Source organism: Triplophysa dalaica, chromosome 19 (assembly GCF_015846415.1).
Source record: "Triplophysa dalaica isolate WHDGS20190420 chromosome 19, ASM1584641v1, whole genome shotgun sequence".
Classification (NCBI taxonomy): domain Eukaryota; kingdom Metazoa; phylum Chordata; class Actinopteri; order Cypriniformes; family Nemacheilidae; genus Triplophysa; species Triplophysa dalaica.
In genome coordinates, this window is record NC_079560.1 from 14,907,340 (window position 1) to 14,924,243 (window position 16,904).

A 16,904-nucleotide genomic window follows, 5' to 3' on the forward strand; every position below is an offset into this window, starting at 1 on the left:
GAGCTTCAATAGTTTGCATATGAACCCATAATACAAAATATCTGAAGTTTACGTTGCTCTTTAATGTAAGAAAGTGTTGGCATTCAGGCAGCCCCGAGTGAAAGAGAGAAAGAGAGAAAGAGCTATAGAGAGAGAGAGTGATTTATGGAGAGTTAGAGACGGGGTTCACTCGCCCAAGTCCCACAGAAACACAGTTCTGCTGGCCCCGGGCTTCACCATTCATCACCACGTACCGCCACGTCACTTTGTTTATCATCACCGTTACACACACAGGCCAAACAGTGTTTAAAATTCAACGGCCCTTTCGTGAAGATTCGGAAAAAGGGGCCTCGAGTCACACACGTCTGTGAGCAGTCTGTCTCTCTCTCTCTCTTACAAAGATTAGATTTAAGTCTGCCACTGATTTCAAAAGAACATTTAAGTTACGTTACACAAAACGTAAGGAATGGCAATCATTCCTGTTCAAAATGTTTAAGTTTAACACTTCACTAAAACTAAGCGTTAGTGGTCCGGCACTGTTGGAGCTACAGTTGTAGAATTAGAGCTTTTTGAGAAGAGCTGTGCTCTTCCTTTTGTTTTTTTAAACATGTTTTTTCAAGTCTTTTGATTTTCATCTGGCAGATAAAAACATTTGGTTTCATAGAACAATGAACCAGGAGCCATATCTAGAAAGCAGAACATCACTAGCCAAATAAGCAAAATGACATTAAATCAACCAAGTGTGAACAGAACTAAACTGATCATAAATATTAGCTTCCAACCACAAGACAATAGGCTTTGGGCCGAACATCACATGCAGAAACCGGAAAACAAAACTCATCACATCAGGTTTAAATCATTTGTGTGCGCTTCATTACATAGAGAGCGATTTTACCCTTAAAATGATCTAAAGATGATCAAAATTGAAGCCTAACACATACGCGGATTGATATTTATTTTGTATTTATGTTTTACAGTGACTAGATAGATTTATATATTTATAGAGCAACACCCTGGTAACCATCCATAGCAACACCTTAGGATTGTGACAGTGAATTTGCATCCTTTTCAGAATAAGCTAAAAAATAGGTTAACCAATTTCCAAAATACCTCTTTTGGGCATACAGTATGTTGTTCTAATAGATTTGACACTGTTGAAATACAGGATATAATAAAATAAATGATTTAGAGGAAAAATAAATTGACTGAATAGACTCACAAGCGCTAACAAGGATCGAACAGAACAGAAGAGATGTGCTAACACAATTGTACAGTATATCGTTGAAGTAAACTAGAGCAGTCATATTTGATATAATCACGGTCAATCTTAACTAAGTCAATCCTCTCAGGTTTTCAGAGAGGCCTGCTGCTCTCTACACAATCTGCTCTCTCTCTGTGTATGTATGTGCATGTGTGTGTGTAAGTAGGTTAAACTGATCCTGGGTTTGAGGAGACCTGGAGAAAGAAGTGAGATGTAGTGGACTTATGCGACGAGAGGCTTTATGTAGTCCAGTAATATTTAAGTTCCATTTTTATTAATTGTTGTTACACATTTATTTCTAGGGGTGTCAGCTAGTTCCCAATAATATCATATTTTGGCATGTTTGATATAAACATACTTTAGACAGTTTCAAAGTGACAAAATAAAAAAACGTTACTGTGAATGCATGGGTACTTCCGATACACATACACAAACAATAAGATTGCTTGTAGATTATTTCTGATAACAAGCAAAGGAAACCGAGAAGAAGAGTTAGATGTCTAAACTTGTCTCTCCAATATTTTTAATTTAGACTGCAACACCAAACTCAACCGCTAGATGTCAGTGTACCATACGGTTTCTTTAAATGCGACCAAACTAAAGGACCCATTCAACAAATTGTTTATTTAATAAAATTATTATACAATAAAATCATAATATATATGAATAGTAACATTAATTAAATACAATTTAAATAGTTATATTATTAGACACTAACCAAACAAGGATCGTAAGTTAACTGCAGTCCCGGCACGCTCGTCTGATGACACGTCTAACAAAACTAAGTGTCTTCAAGTTTATTTGCTTTGATTTAAAAATTATACAATAATAATAATTATATATTGTGTTTATTTTATACCATTAACTTTATTGACGTTATCATAAGTCAACTTCTTTCATAATAGTAGTCAACAAATCCTCTGCAACAGTCATTTAGTATTTATTCTCTTGAAACTTCAGTGTCCAGACGTGTCAACGTTCACATTATTCGCTGTTTTTACCTCTTTAATCCATTCAGGCCTATTTGCATATGTGTCGAGTGTGATTGCCAATGTGATCATGTTTGAGTAATCAGCCAATCACAACAAAGCACCTGTGTCATGTGACCTTCACCCTGAGATACAGCAAAGTATTAAAATCTAGCAACAGATGTTTAAGAAGATCCAGAGGATCAAGAGAAAGTATGAAAATGTGTTTTTTTTGTCACAAAACATCAGATGTGTGTTTGTGCACAGGGTCATGGACATAAATCTACGCTTTCGCTTTTTCCTCAACCCTGCATTAAACGCAATGGGCTGCCCTTCCCAATCCAGAACGGTTTGTGGCATCATGCATGTTTGTGTGTGCGTGTGTTTAGGGAGGATTCTTTTCAGACATATTAATAAAATATGGTCAGAGGCCAGGTGCACATCGAATCTCTTTTAAGAGAGCCTGGGGCATCTTTGCATCGTCTCCTCCCAGCAGCTCTAAGTGTCAGGAGCGGCCACCTGCTATACCAACACACACACATTCTCACCTGAACACGCAAGAAGCGGTGCCCACACACGCCACCACATCCAAGATTACTACTGGCACACCTGCGTACCTTAACACGTCGTAGGAACGAGAAAACATTTTCATATAATGATGAATTACGTACTTAGCTGCTCTAACGGTTCTCTTGCACTCCTCTACGCGAGCACGCACACACGGCGCCGTAAATATGAACTTCATACATGTTCAGTTAAGCTTCTAATTAAGTCATTAATTAAAGGAGAAGTGTTGTGACGCTGATATACTGCCAGCCTGAGCCAACGGAGTGTAAATTTAACTAACAAGCTTCGGCCTGCATTAAAATGTCTCGGTTGTGTGTTATATCAATACACTCGACAGTGTTAAACCAACACCAGCTAGAAATCAGATGCGATTTATGACACCATGTTTAAAATTCGGCTCGAGTCTTAAAAGTCCTAAAGCAGATATGACACAATATAGAACTGAAGTTCTGTGGAAAACAAAGATGACATGTAGCATTTTCATGTTAGCTAGCCCCGCCCACTGTACAATCTCATTGGTCCAAAATCTTGATCCACGTACACACCATTGAAGACGTTTGGGTCACATTTTTTATTAAGGTTTTTAGAAATCATGAAATAATAGTGAACTTCTCAAAACAGGAGCTATGGGAATTCTGAATAAATCTAATGAAAAAAGGATCATTTACCCATTTTCTTGTGCTCTCGTCCTGAGATGCTTTTAATATAATATATTAAAGAAGTTCACATCTATTCTGAGCTCTTATTGGCCAAGCTTTAGTCCGTTATATTAACACATTTAGTCCCATGCCTTTATATAAAACGTTTTTCAGATCATAAGAAACATTCCAGTTAGGTGACCCTAAACTTTTGAATGCTAATGTGCAAAAAAAAAGAATGGGACCGAATAGAAGGTCCATTTCATCTGGAGATGATGTTATACCAACATTCAGTTTGGACACTTCTCCAGTAGGGTAATAAGGTGAAGGTTTAAAGACACTGACCTTTTTCTTTGAGGATTTTCTTCATATTAATGGCTGCGTCTCGTTCTGGCAGTTCACCGTCGGTCGGGTTCAGAACTGCAAACATGGGTTTCAAAAGACTGAGTGCTCGAAAATACTTCATACTACAACTGCTTGTGTCATGATGCATTACATTTTCAATGAAAAATACTTTTGCAACAATGCAGTTACAGTTTGTGCACAATAAATAAATAAAAAATCAAGTGGAATTTAATAGCGATGTGTTTTCAAATGCTCGGCCTGTCTGCTTGACAAACACATTCATGGTTTATCCAATATTCCAACAGTTTCAGCTTTTTCGACACTACACAAACGTTTGAACTCAATACAACAAACACAACATTTATAACCAAATTAAAATGTTAAACCAAAATAATTCATTTAATTCTGTATGGAAGATTTATACATGTATAAATCAGTGTTTACATCTTACGAAGTGGTCTATACATTTCAGGAGAATCAACTTATGAATAGGTTTAGTCATAGTTGCCTCCGCTGGGATAAAAAAAAACATACTTTTCTTGTAAATACTAAACCTTTGATTGGGAAAGAGCAGTTTATTGTGTTTCTGAAGTGTGTGTGTACTGACCCAGGCGTTCAGGGCTCTGTGTGTGTGGGTTCGGGGAGCTGGACACACTACTGCTGGGGTGTGATGAGGGCTGTGATCCGGGACGAGGGGCTTCCTCCAGAGACGGGGCAGGAGACGGACTGTCCTGAACACACTCCTGACAAACACACACAGATACACACAGTCACGGTCTATAACTGGATTTATACTGGAGCTCGAACAGGCCTGTTACTGTACCCTATTAAATGTCTTTTAATAAAATCACACTAAAGTTCTCCAGACTTTTAAGTGAATAAAACAAAGCTGTATATGTAAAGCATGATTTGATTTTTAGTTTGGTTTGACTTCACATCGTGTCAGTGAATATCTATGGGATATAAGTGTTTTTCGAGTTAGCCCCGGGGCCTTTTTTCGTCCCGCAGAATCTCACGCTCATCCACCTGACGCTGTAAATTAACTCACATTCACACACTCAGGGGGAACATGCTGGAAACATAACAGATACTGTTGACTTTCTAATATTCCCTAACACCCGCTCCGCACGGATGCAACACAGGACATTTATTCTGTTATTTCTCCTTCGAGTAATTCAAATCAAACTCTCTCTTGTAGAAATTAAGACGGTTCTGTATACAGCTCCCTCCCAGATGTTAACAGGCTCGCAGAACGAGACGATCCGAGGGGGACGTGCAATTCTCCGACCGAGGTGTAGAAAACCAGCTGACTCTGATAGTGGCTGTGCATAAGAGGGAGTCGTAATGAAGTGTAGCATGTGCTTTTATCCGGCCTGGATTCGAGAGAGGTTTTCTATCAAAACTTTATCCCCACGTGTGCGTTACCTTGATGACAGACGCTCCCGCTCTGGAAAGGGGGCTGTGCATCTGAGCAGCCGCGGCCATGTTGGCGATGGTGTTCAGGTGGTTCATCTGGTTCATCGCCATGGCAACGGAGGCAGGCGGCAGACTGACGGGCAGCAGGGGGTGGGGCATCATCATGAATGGCAGGTCGAGCCCTGAGAAGAAAGACAGGCCGAGAGAGACAGACGCGTCTTACATCTGTTTACGTGATATTAAAGTGATTGAAGTTAAAGCTGTTGAAGTGTGGCTGAAGTAGCGATGTGCGTTATTTAAGATACATTTATTACTTTAAGAGAAAATGAAAATAATATTGACCATTTCATTTATTAAAGGAGAAAGATGAGTGAAAATCTCCTAATAATGTTATAATAAAAGTAATGTTTTTTTACTTTTTTCAGAATCTGCATTTTCATGGGTTCAAAAGATATTCATTATAATCAAACAACTGTGCACTCCTTTTCTGGTCATTTTTTTTATAAATTTGCATCAGCTGTAAAGTAGTAAAATATACTTTACAGTAATTTTAATACAGTGAGAAACATACTTTGTTCCGTAAATTAGGTAGAATGAACTATATAAAATTGAGATTAAATTTTCCAATAAAAGATAATAAATGTTTATATAATGTTTTGCATTTAATTACCCTTAGCAGACTATAACACATATATATCTCTTTCATATGCTCTTTTTCATACAATGACAATGAATGTGGGTTAATCTTTAAAGCTTCGATCATACAATAAATGTCCATATGAAAATGTCAACATTTTTCCAGTCCCTATTCATTGTATTTCCATTAAACATGTCAATCATTAAAAACAGAGAATAAATTGCTGTTTTGTTTGGTGAATTTCATAGAAAAACCCATTTTAAATAAATGTCCTTTGTCTTACTGACCACAATTCATCACTGTATATTATTCTACATTTTTCATCTTTATTTATTCTTTTTTTCAATCAAAATTATTAATCGTAAACGTTCTTCACCTCTGAAACGACATTTAATTTCTGCTGATGTAACCAAGGTCAGGTAGGCGGGGAAAAGCATTTTAATATAATAATATACAGTAAAGTATAATGTCACCGCTCAATCTTTACGATCCAATCAAATCACAATAAATGAAATTGAGCACCGCCCTACAATATTCCTCAATATCTTACCACTTAGAAACGGATCGCATTACAGAATTTAAGTGCGTTGCATCCGTCAATTCTTTTCATCTTGACACATCGAAATGTGTCATTGAGAACAAAACTAAAAATATGATTGATTTGACAACAACACAATACAGTGACCCACTGAACTGACAACCTGCTATTGAACTAAACTGACTAACGTGACCATTTGTATCTGATCAATGAAACGGAGCCGAATAGATACACCTTGAGCTGGTGATGACGTGAAGGAGTGAAGGTGATGAATGAATGACTCACGGTTAGCCAGGAGATGAGTCTGCTGTAGGGAGGAGAGGTGAGACCCTGACAGGCCGTGATGAGCGGACAGTCCCAAGTGAGCCAGACTGTGCTGGCCTCCGGAGGAGGGGGGAGACTGGAGTTTCTCTTTATCCCAGGAAGACTCACTTCCGCCTGGGGACATCAGACACAGAGAACCAGGATTGAGACAGAATATTATTGACACTTGGACAGAATCTATCTCCTATAGCTATGTTTGAAATAAGTGTTTGACATGTTTTAAAAACCTTGCATACTTCCAAGTCTATCCTAACCTTATGTGGAAAGTCAACTGGAAGAGCATTATATAAGCATGTGTTCAACTCCCAGGGAACACATATACTGATAAAACATCTAGTTTGAATGCATTGTAAGCCGCTTTGGATAAAATGATCTGCCAAACACATAAATGTTAATGGAAGCCAAGTTTCACAAAACAGTGTCATTCATAGATAATTTTGGTACTGACATCACATCCAAAATCCCACTGATTTGTCATCTCCCATGCTTAAATATCAACACTAATGCAATATTCAACAAAATGGCCCACCCTGATGGGTCTTAAAGGTATGGATTTTTACTACAGGTTTTTAAAATACAGTAATGCTCTCTGTGTAAATGTATAGACCACAGTTATGGTAATGGTTATGAGAAAATTATAATGATAATGACAATAGGGGTAGAAATGTTACGATGCAAAAAAAGCAGACAGAAAGGCTTTGGTACAAAGAGATCCTCCTCCAAAAAATGAAAATTCTGTCATTGTTTACTCACCTGTATACATTTCTTTGTTCTTATGAACACAAAGAAAGATATTTGAAAAAATCGTTGGGACATCGTTGACTACCATAGAAAATGTATATTTATTGGAATAACTTGGGAAGGGGAGTCATTCATGTCAGAAATTTCATTACTCTTAAATGCCTTTAAGTGTACAGTAAAGTAGCCACAGAAAGTTACAGAGAATGGGGACCTAGGACTGGGCCATGAGGCATCCCCCTATGAAACTAAAGCAGTCAAGACAATAATAACTACAACTATCAAATACCCACACCACATCTATTGCTGAAGCACACAGTTGTGATGACTTTCAGAACGTCTTGGTTACGTATGTAACCTCAGTTCCCTGATGGAGGGAACGAGACGTTGTGTCGAGAACGACAGATGGGGTTCGCCCTTGAGAACCAATCAACTCTGACTACTATAGAAAAGGCCAATGAAATTTGGCGAATGCAATTTGCATGCCGGGCTCCGCCCCCGGAAATCCGGTATAAAAGGAGGCCGGCGTGCAGCATTCACTTACCTTTGTTCTGAAGAGCCTGAGACCTCTCAAACTGCAGCAGAATACGATACGTGTTCGTGGCATAAGGGACACAACGTCTCGTTCCCTCCATCAGGGAACTGAGGTTACATACGTAACCAAGACGTTCCCTTTCTGTCGGTCTCTCGACGTTGTGTCGAGAACGACAGATGGGGTTGCCTATGGAAAACGCCACAACGCTGTATCGCGTCACAATCTCTAGCGAAGCGACGGTAACAAGCCTGGGCGTGTCATCTCGAAGCTTTCGTGAGACTGTAACCTTCCAGTGTGGTGGTCGGGGGGTTCCAGAGCTTTCTTGGAGAAAGATGGGTACAGCCCTGACCGGTAACTTTCACGGACGGGGCCTTAGCTCTCTATAGGCGAGAGGCCATCCAGATCAGTTTACACCGGGTAAGCGCGACTCTTAATCAGAGAAGCGCTACAGAGGCCACCTCCTACCCGTGGGGAGGAATATGGTGGATATAGGTATGGTCTCGTCCTTGGAGGAGAACGCATGGAACGTGCGGACTGAGTAGTTAACCGCGAGGTGGAGGCCCACCTGGGGAAGCTCATGGGTTACCAGGAGTGGGAACCATTCTCATGAGGATACATCAGACGGAACAGCCCACGGAGGAGGTGTTACAGACGTCCGGTAGCACTAGGTCCGGTTAGAGCTATCTGTGATAGCTCACATGGTATCCCGGCCTAAGGGGGAAGGCTGCTCTGCCCAGCCAGCCCCCAGGGGGTGCTTGTTTGGTGATGGATGGAATGCCTATTCTTAACCAGTGTCTGGGTAAGAAGGGAGGCTGGTGAGGTACCAGTTTCTTAGCGATGTGTTCGGGTAAGAAGAAAAGGTAAATAGCACACTGACCCAACCTGTTAGAGGGTGGAAAGGTGCTTTCGCAGGCATACGCCCCCCCGGATGCCAGTCCTACATGTCGCCACGCAGGACGTGGGCTGACACCGGGTTTACGCGAAGGTTGTTAACCCTTGCGAAGGTGTTTGGGCATAGCCCAACCCGCAGCTCTACAGATGTCTGCTAGAGAGGCGCTTCTGCCAGTGTCCAGGAGGTGGCTAAACTCCGTGTGGAGTGAGCCCTCACTGCCAATGGGCATGGGATATTCTGAGATCGGAATGCCGTCGTAACTGCGTCCACGACCCAGTGCGCCAGCCTCTGTTTGGAGACAGCCTTCCCCTTCTGCTGTCCTCCAACAGACACGGAGCTGGTCAGAGCTTCAGAGCTCTGCGTGCGGTCCAGTACGTACTGGACACAACACTAATCGGGTTGGGTCTTCCTCCCCTATGGGGAGCGCCTGCAAGTTCACCACTTGGCCCCGGAGGGGGTAGTGGGAACTTCTTGGGCACGCATCCGGGCCTGGGTCTCAAGATAACGTGAGAGTTTCCAGGGCCGAGTTTAAGGCAATCCAGGGACACGGAGGATGCTCGGTGGTCCCCTACCCTCTTGAAAGAAGTGAGCGCCGTCAGGAGGGCCGTCTTACTCTATGAGGAAGATCGGAACCTCCGAGGGGCTCTTTGGGGGGCCCTGAGGCTCCCCAGGACCACTTAGGGTCCCAAGAGGGTATGGAGCGGAGATGAGGCGGATTCCGCCCTCTCGCTGCTTAGGAACCTGGTGACCAGGTCGTGTTGCCCTAGAAACTTTCCACCGACTGAGTCGTGATGAGTGGCAATAGCGACTACATACACTTTCAGTGTGGAAGGGAGATGTTAGTCTCCAGTCTCGTGAGGAGGGGAACACAATCCTGATCAAGCACCTCAGTGGGTCTTTCTCGTTGAGAAAGACACCAGGACGAGAAGAGGCACCGTCTAGAGGCGTGTAACCGCCTAGTAGATGGGGCCCTAGCCTGGGTGATGGTCTCAGCCGTATAGGGGGAGTAGCCATCTTAGGATCTTCTCGTCCCGTCTAGAGACCAGACATGGGTGTTCCAGAGGTCTGATCTGGGATGCCAGAACGTGTCCTTCCCCTGAGAGAGCAGGTCCTCTGTCAGGGGAATGGTTCAGGGGGAGTCGCTGTCCAGAGCATCGGCTCTGAGGCCAAGTGCGGTTAGACCGGTGTGGTGTAACCAATAACACTTGGTGCTCCTGCTCCCTGACCTTGCACAGAGTCTGTACAAGAAGGCTCCTGGGGGGGGGAAGGTGTGCTTCCGCCCATCCCGCGGCCAGCTGTGCGCAAGGATATCCGTGCCGAGGGCAGGGACTATCAAGCGGGCAAATGGTGGTGTTACGGGAGGTGAACAGGTTTTACCTGGGCCTACCCGAACAGCCTCCAAATGAGCTGGACTGCACGGGGGTGGAGTCGCCACTCTCCACGAGGCATAAACTGGCGAGAAAGCACGTCGGCTGTCTAGTTCAGTTTGCCCGGGGTGTGTGGCCTGCAGGGAACGAGTCACCTGTTGACTCCACCGGAGGAGGCGTCGAGCAAGTTGTGTTTAGCTGCTGTGTGCGAACGCCACCCTGACGATCTGTATTCGCTACAGCTATAGTGCTGTCCTCGGAACAGCACGTGCATGTCTCGCACGAGAGGCCGTAGCCTGCTCAGTGCAAGTAGCATAGCCCACAACTCTTGGCAATTGATATGCCAGCGCAGGCGGGGGTTCGTCCAACACCCCACCTGCGTGCCCGTTGCACACTACACCGCACCCCTGCAGGGAGACTTCAGTCGTCACCACGACCTGCCTCATAACCTGCTCAGAGGGACCTGAGTCCGTCGAAAAAGTCATAAAGACTAGGGGTTATGGTGCGTCGGCAGCAGGGCGGCATCACCATGCGCCTGCTGCCGGTGTGCCACGCTCTCCTCGGAACTCGACTCTGAAACCAGTGTTGGAGCGGTGTCATGTGCATCAACTCGAGGGGTATTAGCCCGCGAGGACGCCATGTGTCCCAGGAGCCTCTGAATTGTTTCAGGGGGACCGCTGTCTGCCTAAAATGTTCATTTCAGACAGTTCAACACTGGTTGGGCACAACTGCGGACAGGTGTGCCGACATGGTGACAGAGCTGAGTTCCATACCGAGAAAGAGGATGCTCTGCACTGGGGAGAGCTTGCCCCTCTCTTGGTTGACCTGGAGTCCCAATCGACCTAGGTGCCGGAGCACCAGGTCCCTTTGTGTACATAACAGATCTCGCGAGTGTGCCAAGATAGGCCAGTCGCTGAGATAGTTTAGTACCCGCTCGCCTTCCTCCTCTCAGGGAGAAAGGGCGGTCAGGGACAGACCGAAAGGGAGGACTCTGTACTGATATGCCCGCCTCTCGCACGCGAACCGTGGGAACGGCCGGTGTCGAGGAGGATCGAGACATGAAAGTAAGCGTCCTTCAGGTCGATTGCCACGAACCAATCCTGACACCTCATAGATGTCAGGACGCGCCTCTGTGTGAGCACCCTGAATGGCAGCTTGTGAAGGTGCTCTGTTCAGGGTACGCAGCCTTTGGGGGCAACCCGCCGTCTTTCTTGGGAACGATGAAGTGCGGGTGGTGACCCACTGAACATCTTGGTTTTGAGGGACGAACTCGATGCCTGTTTTGCCAGAAGGGTGGTGACCTCTACCCGAAGTACGGAGGCGTCCCTGCCTCTGACAGAGGGAGAGATGATGCCCCGAAACTTGGGTGAGTCTCTGGCGAACTGGATCGAGTAACCAAGACGGACCGCCCTCATTAGCCAGCGAGACAGTGTGGGCAGCTCTCGAGCTCCCAGGGACTGTGACAGGGTGACCAAGGGGACGGTCTGCTTCATCATTCCCACGGGGGGTGGTTCGTCGGCTGGCGGAGCTAACCATGTCGCGGGGAGTCCCCGGAGGGAAGGTTTTTGCTCCGCCTGCTTACCTGCCTGGCGGGACAACGGCACGCACTGTCGGTTTGAGAGTGGTGACGGCTGTCGTATATGTGTACGACCTCACGCCTCGCCAGGGTGTGAGGTCGGTTCGCCGAGCACAGTCCAGTGGAGTGTGCGATCGGCTGCAAGTAAACCCGGGGAGAACAGAAAACTCAGTGAGTAAGTGGGCGCCAAGCCCTAACAAGGGCCCGGCTTTGGTGACGAGGCAGGAGTCGTCCCGTACCGACCGATCAGAGCCGTGGCTGTGAAGGTTCGGGCCCGATCTTGTTCTCCCTGGGGTCTTCCCGTCAGTGTCCCTTCTCGCGAGGAGGTTGCTGACGGGGTGGAGGTTTCCCCCTCGACCTCTGCTTCCGGGGTGCCGCCTGTGGGGGCACAGGAACCGGAGCCGATGTCGAAAGGGTCCTGGGTTGCAGGGAAGCAGACGTCACGTGAGATCTCGGAGGCCTGTAGGCGGCCGAGTCGCGGCGTGAAAAAAATGTGGTTAATTGCCACTGTCTGCTTCGCCGTCAAAAAACTGCTGAGCGCAGTCCTCGACGGTGTTACCAACAACCCACCCTGCGAGATGAGTGCATCAAGAAAGCGGACTTCCTTGCTGTCACTCTTCTGCACAAGGTATAGCCGGGGGTGTCTCTCCTGGACCACTACCGTGGACATCGTCCGACCCAGGGCCCGTGCCGCCGCCTTAGTCGCCCGTAGAGCGCTGTCAGCGGTGGCACGGAGATCCTGCATTATACCCGGGTCGGCCTTACCCTCGTGGAGCCCTCTCAACGCCCTGGCCTGGCGGACCTGCAGGATGGCCAAGGCATAGAGAGAGGAGGCAGCCTGGCCCGCAACATCGCAAGCTTTCGACACCAGTGATGCCGAAGTCTTACGTGCTTTGGACGGTAGGAGTGGTCGATCCCCCCCCAGGTGGTAGCCGTCCGCGGCACAGGTGCACCGCAGGCGGACGTTCCACCCGGGGGATCTCGACGCAGTCCTTGGCTGCCTCACCATCGAGGGAAGTAAGGGAGCCGGAGCTGGTTTCACTGGAACGGTCCGTGAGAGGAGCGTTCCAAGTTTTACACAGCTCCTCATGCACCTCCGGGAAAAACATGGCACCCGGGGTGGGCGCGGTTTGCACCGCGCACCGACCTCGGGAACCACGTATCCCCGGGTTAGCACGGATGACATCACTTCTGCTTCCTCCTGAACTCGACCGCTGGGGGTGGAGTTTGGATTCGGCAGAGTCGGATGCCAGTCTCCCTCCGATGCTGCGAGCGACATCTCATCTACGTCACACATCGTTTCCGAGTGTGTGCGTGAGGATCCGGACGGTATGCCACCGCCGGTTGGGGAACGTTCAGAAGAGCGAATCGGGGTGCGATCGGCCCGTGAGCACTTGGCTGGCGGGTTTACGTTCGCAGAGTTCCCCGTATCACTAACGCTGCTAACGTGGGTGGTCATCGGGGCCGTAGCCACAGATGTCACAGCCCGGGTAGCAGACGAAATGGTGGCTGGTTCCCGTAGGAAGACAGCCACCCGTGACCGCAACTTCTGAATGACAATCTGCCCGCAGTGCAGGCAGATGTGTCAACGAACGCTGCTTCAGTGTGCTGGATGCCCAGACACCTAATGCAGCGATCGTGTCCATCCCCCTCCTCGATGAGGGTGCCGCACCCGAGAGAACAGCGGGACATGCCGCGCTGGAGAATGCTCAGTCAGTCCTGAAAAGGACTTTTAGAAAAAATCTCTAACACCTCCGGAACCGCCGAGACGCCCAGGGGAAGGTCGCTGCAGAAAGGGACGATCCGCTGTAACACGTCGTAGCACCAGCGTGTAGTTGTAGAGGATTGAATCCTGAGTTGTACTCATGAGCGATGGCTCTGAAGAACAAAAGGTAAGTGAATGCTGCACGCCGGCCTCCTTTTATACCGGATTTCCGGGGGCGGAGCCCGGCATGCAAATTGCATTCGCCAAATTTCATTGGCCTTTTCTATAGTAGTCAGAGTTGATTGGTTCTCAAGGGCGAACCCCATCTGTCGTTCTCGACACAACGTCGAGAGACCGACAGAAAGGGAACCTATATTTCAGCTCATGAATAAAAAGACATGTGACAGCCAATCAAAATCCATTCAAATTCAAAGGGTTTTGCGCCATCAAAATGTGAAACTGCTGTTTGCGCGATTAAGTTAGTTTGGACGCTAATGTAGTTATCTGTATAGTAATCGTTCTTAGTACGAACGGACCATAATTGTGCAAAATACTAACCAATCCCAGAATCCTCTGAGACTGCCGCTAAATGGTTAACTTCTCCGCCAATCACTCGGAGCTCATCCCAGAGCAGGTGACATCTGGGAATTAATCACTGGAATGAAATCCGGCAGAAAAGCTAGTCGCGAGGTGCCGTGAAACAACTTAAGTCGAATTAGTGGAAAGAAGAGGGAGAGAGAGCGAAAGAATGCAAAGCGGAGGAGAGGAAATCATTGTCTAATTCTGCCTAATAAGCAACGGAGGTCCTACGAGTGATCCAGCAGATGGTGTTTTTGCAACAGATTGCAGTGAGTGATTCTTTTAATAATAATACGAATTAAAATCTCTCTCTGTAGAATGCGGGGGTGCTGTTCATCAGGGAGTCATTTGAATGAGCGGGGAAAACAGTCTGATAAACTAATGCCTGTGCCCAAACACCTGAGGCCGAACCTGAGCGCGCACATGTTTGTGTGAGAGAGAGTGAGTGAGACAAACGAAACAAAACCAAAACAAAACCATGAGATTCTCGATATATGATGCACATAAACAATCCATAAGCAATACACGTCCTATTTAATGAAGTCATAATAGCATGTAAACTGATTTTTTTAAAACCAACTCTGCGTAATGTGCTTCATGTCTATAGATTTTTCTAAAGTAGTTGTATTGTAATGTAGACTTTAATATTCACAATAAAAAAATTCAGGTGTGGAGTATAATCAGAGTAAAGGGTTAGTTTACCCCAAAAAAGTTTGCCACACATTTTACCCATAATTTATTCCTTTATCTTTTCCCTAACCTGTAGTGAATGACTATATTTATTTCAATGGAAAACGAAAAATAATTTTATACAACTGTTACAAACTTTGCATCTCTGGTTGCTCGGATGATGCAGTCTTAAATTATGACGAATGATTCATATGGAACGAATATGGTGCCTTTATAAAGCTTTTCCTGTCATTTTTGGAGTTCAAAGCTTTTCAACCATCCACATTATTTGTGTACATTGTAAACTTTTGTGTTTCACAGATGAAAGTCGCGAATTTAAAAGTTCATTATTTTGGTGAACTATGCCTTTATGAGGGACTGAGAACCAAAGGGTTTGTCTTGCAAATTCCATGTGATTTCCTCTTGTCCAATTCTGAACAAACATACAGAAGTTTCAAAAGGTAACCTTCATATAACCAAAGTAAGGCTGTTCAACGATTAATGGCATCCAGAATTGTTTTTACATAATTAAATGTCTGTGCACTGTGCATATTCATTTTGTATTTATAAACTATATATTATTAATCTGTTGTAATCTAAATTGTAAGTAAATGTTTATATATACTTGCAAATATTTCCTAAGTATATATATATATGTATGTGTTTGTGTTCATAAATGAATAAAAAATAGTCACAGTGCAGAGGTAAATATTATATAAATACAAACTTTTATTCTAGATGCGATTAATCGTTGAACAGCCCTAAACCAAAATATTTGAAATCTGTTGCTTTTGACAAAAAACAAACCCCTGGGTAAAAAAGTGCCCACGTTTCACTCAAATACGGGTGCGCCTCTGCCTCCCTCCACCGACATCATTAAATGGGCGTCGTAACAACCGCACGGTGAAGAAATTAGCCCATCTCCACACTTCCAAATCACAGTTTCTCTGTTTTATTATATATCCAATAACTCACCGGCTTTGACCTCCGTGACAGGCTAACATCACTGGAAGTCGTATGTCTGTGTGACTGTGAAAATGTGTGTACGCTCGCAGTATATCAGAGCGAGCCGAGGGCAGAACCGTCCTCAGCTCCGGTGCTGATGGCCCATTTGGGTCGTGTCCAAGAGCTCCTTCAGTGTTGGCTGCTAAAGTAATTAGCCTAAAAGTGATGCCAGCCAGCAGAGATAGAGGAAGAGTAAGCAAGCAGAAGAGATGGAGAGCGTCTGCGTTTCTGCATCATATCCAGCTGTCGTTCATGCTTTGAGAATGTGTCCATCACGCCGATGCTCCTTAACCACACGCTGACAGAGCTAGTTAACTGAATTCTGCAAAAAACGTCGCTGAATTTGCGACACGCATGCATGGGCTTGTGTGAAGATACGCCGTTCACCGCGTACTTGATGAACTTTGGGACACTTTTGGAGTTGTTTATCTAGATTTTTATCAATTTCTTTTTGTAGTTTTCTACTCTGTATCAGCCAGGGATGTGCGAAACAGCTGGACAAACACACAGATCCCCCGCATTTCAAGCCCAAACAGATAATCATGTAAACAAGCATTTCCTTTAAACTGTGAACTGGAAAAATGAATTTCTTCGTATTTGCTTTCTGGTCTGTAAAAATTCTTACATTAAAACACATTTACTTAATACTAACCTTACAAGCAAAATGACTTAAATTGTTCAGTCTTGTTTTCTAAAACAAAGTTAGGTGCGTTTGCTAATGGGGTAAGACAAAAACTTTGTTAGCTTGTTCATTTGTTTAATGTTTGTTAATTCTTGAAAATGCAACCTCTGGTAAAATATTTGTTTTTATTAAATACTTTTCTGTATTGATTGTTGTCCCCAGTCTTTATTGTGTTTGCTTTTTGTACTCTTTGTTATATTGTTTCTGAATGCAAATAAAAAAGACGTCTACAAAACTTAATTCAAGTAAAAAAAAATTCTAATCTTTTTGCTTGTTTTGAACATTCACTTAATTTTTATTATTTTACCAGAAAAACGGACTTGATATCGTATGTCATTTTGCTTCTCCACTGATTATATTTAGATTTTTAGACATTTGTGCTGAAAAAGACAAAAAAAAAAAACAATCGCAGTGTGTAGCCTCATATAAAGATGCATATAACACTTCCTGTTTGTTGCTTTGGCGTGTTTCCTTTCAAATCAA

General features: G+C 44.8%; 1 protein-coding gene and 1 long non-coding RNA gene across 2 annotated transcripts in view; one reads left to right on the forward strand and one right to left on the reverse strand.

Moving 5' to 3' along the window:
- The window catches only part of LOC130407590 (uncharacterized), a 67,876-nt gene that overhangs the window by 47,348 nt on the left and 3,624 nt on the right, over positions 1-16,904 (forward strand). The gene's annotated exons all lie outside the window — the stretch shown is intronic.
- The window catches only part of dacha (dachshund a), a 143,294-nt gene that overhangs the window by 25,671 nt on the left and 100,719 nt on the right, over positions 1-16,904 (reverse strand). Inside the window, exons 4-7 of the mRNA XM_056730633.1 lie at positions 6,635-6,787; positions 5,184-5,356; positions 4,366-4,501; positions 3,759-3,833 (exon numbers count right to left, since the gene is read on the reverse strand). Of these exons, the coding sequence (XP_056586611.1) occupies positions 3,759-3,833; positions 4,366-4,501; positions 5,184-5,356; positions 6,635-6,787 (537 nt within the window). The remainder of the gene's footprint in view (positions 1-3,758; positions 3,834-4,365; positions 4,502-5,183; positions 5,357-6,634; positions 6,788-16,904) is intronic.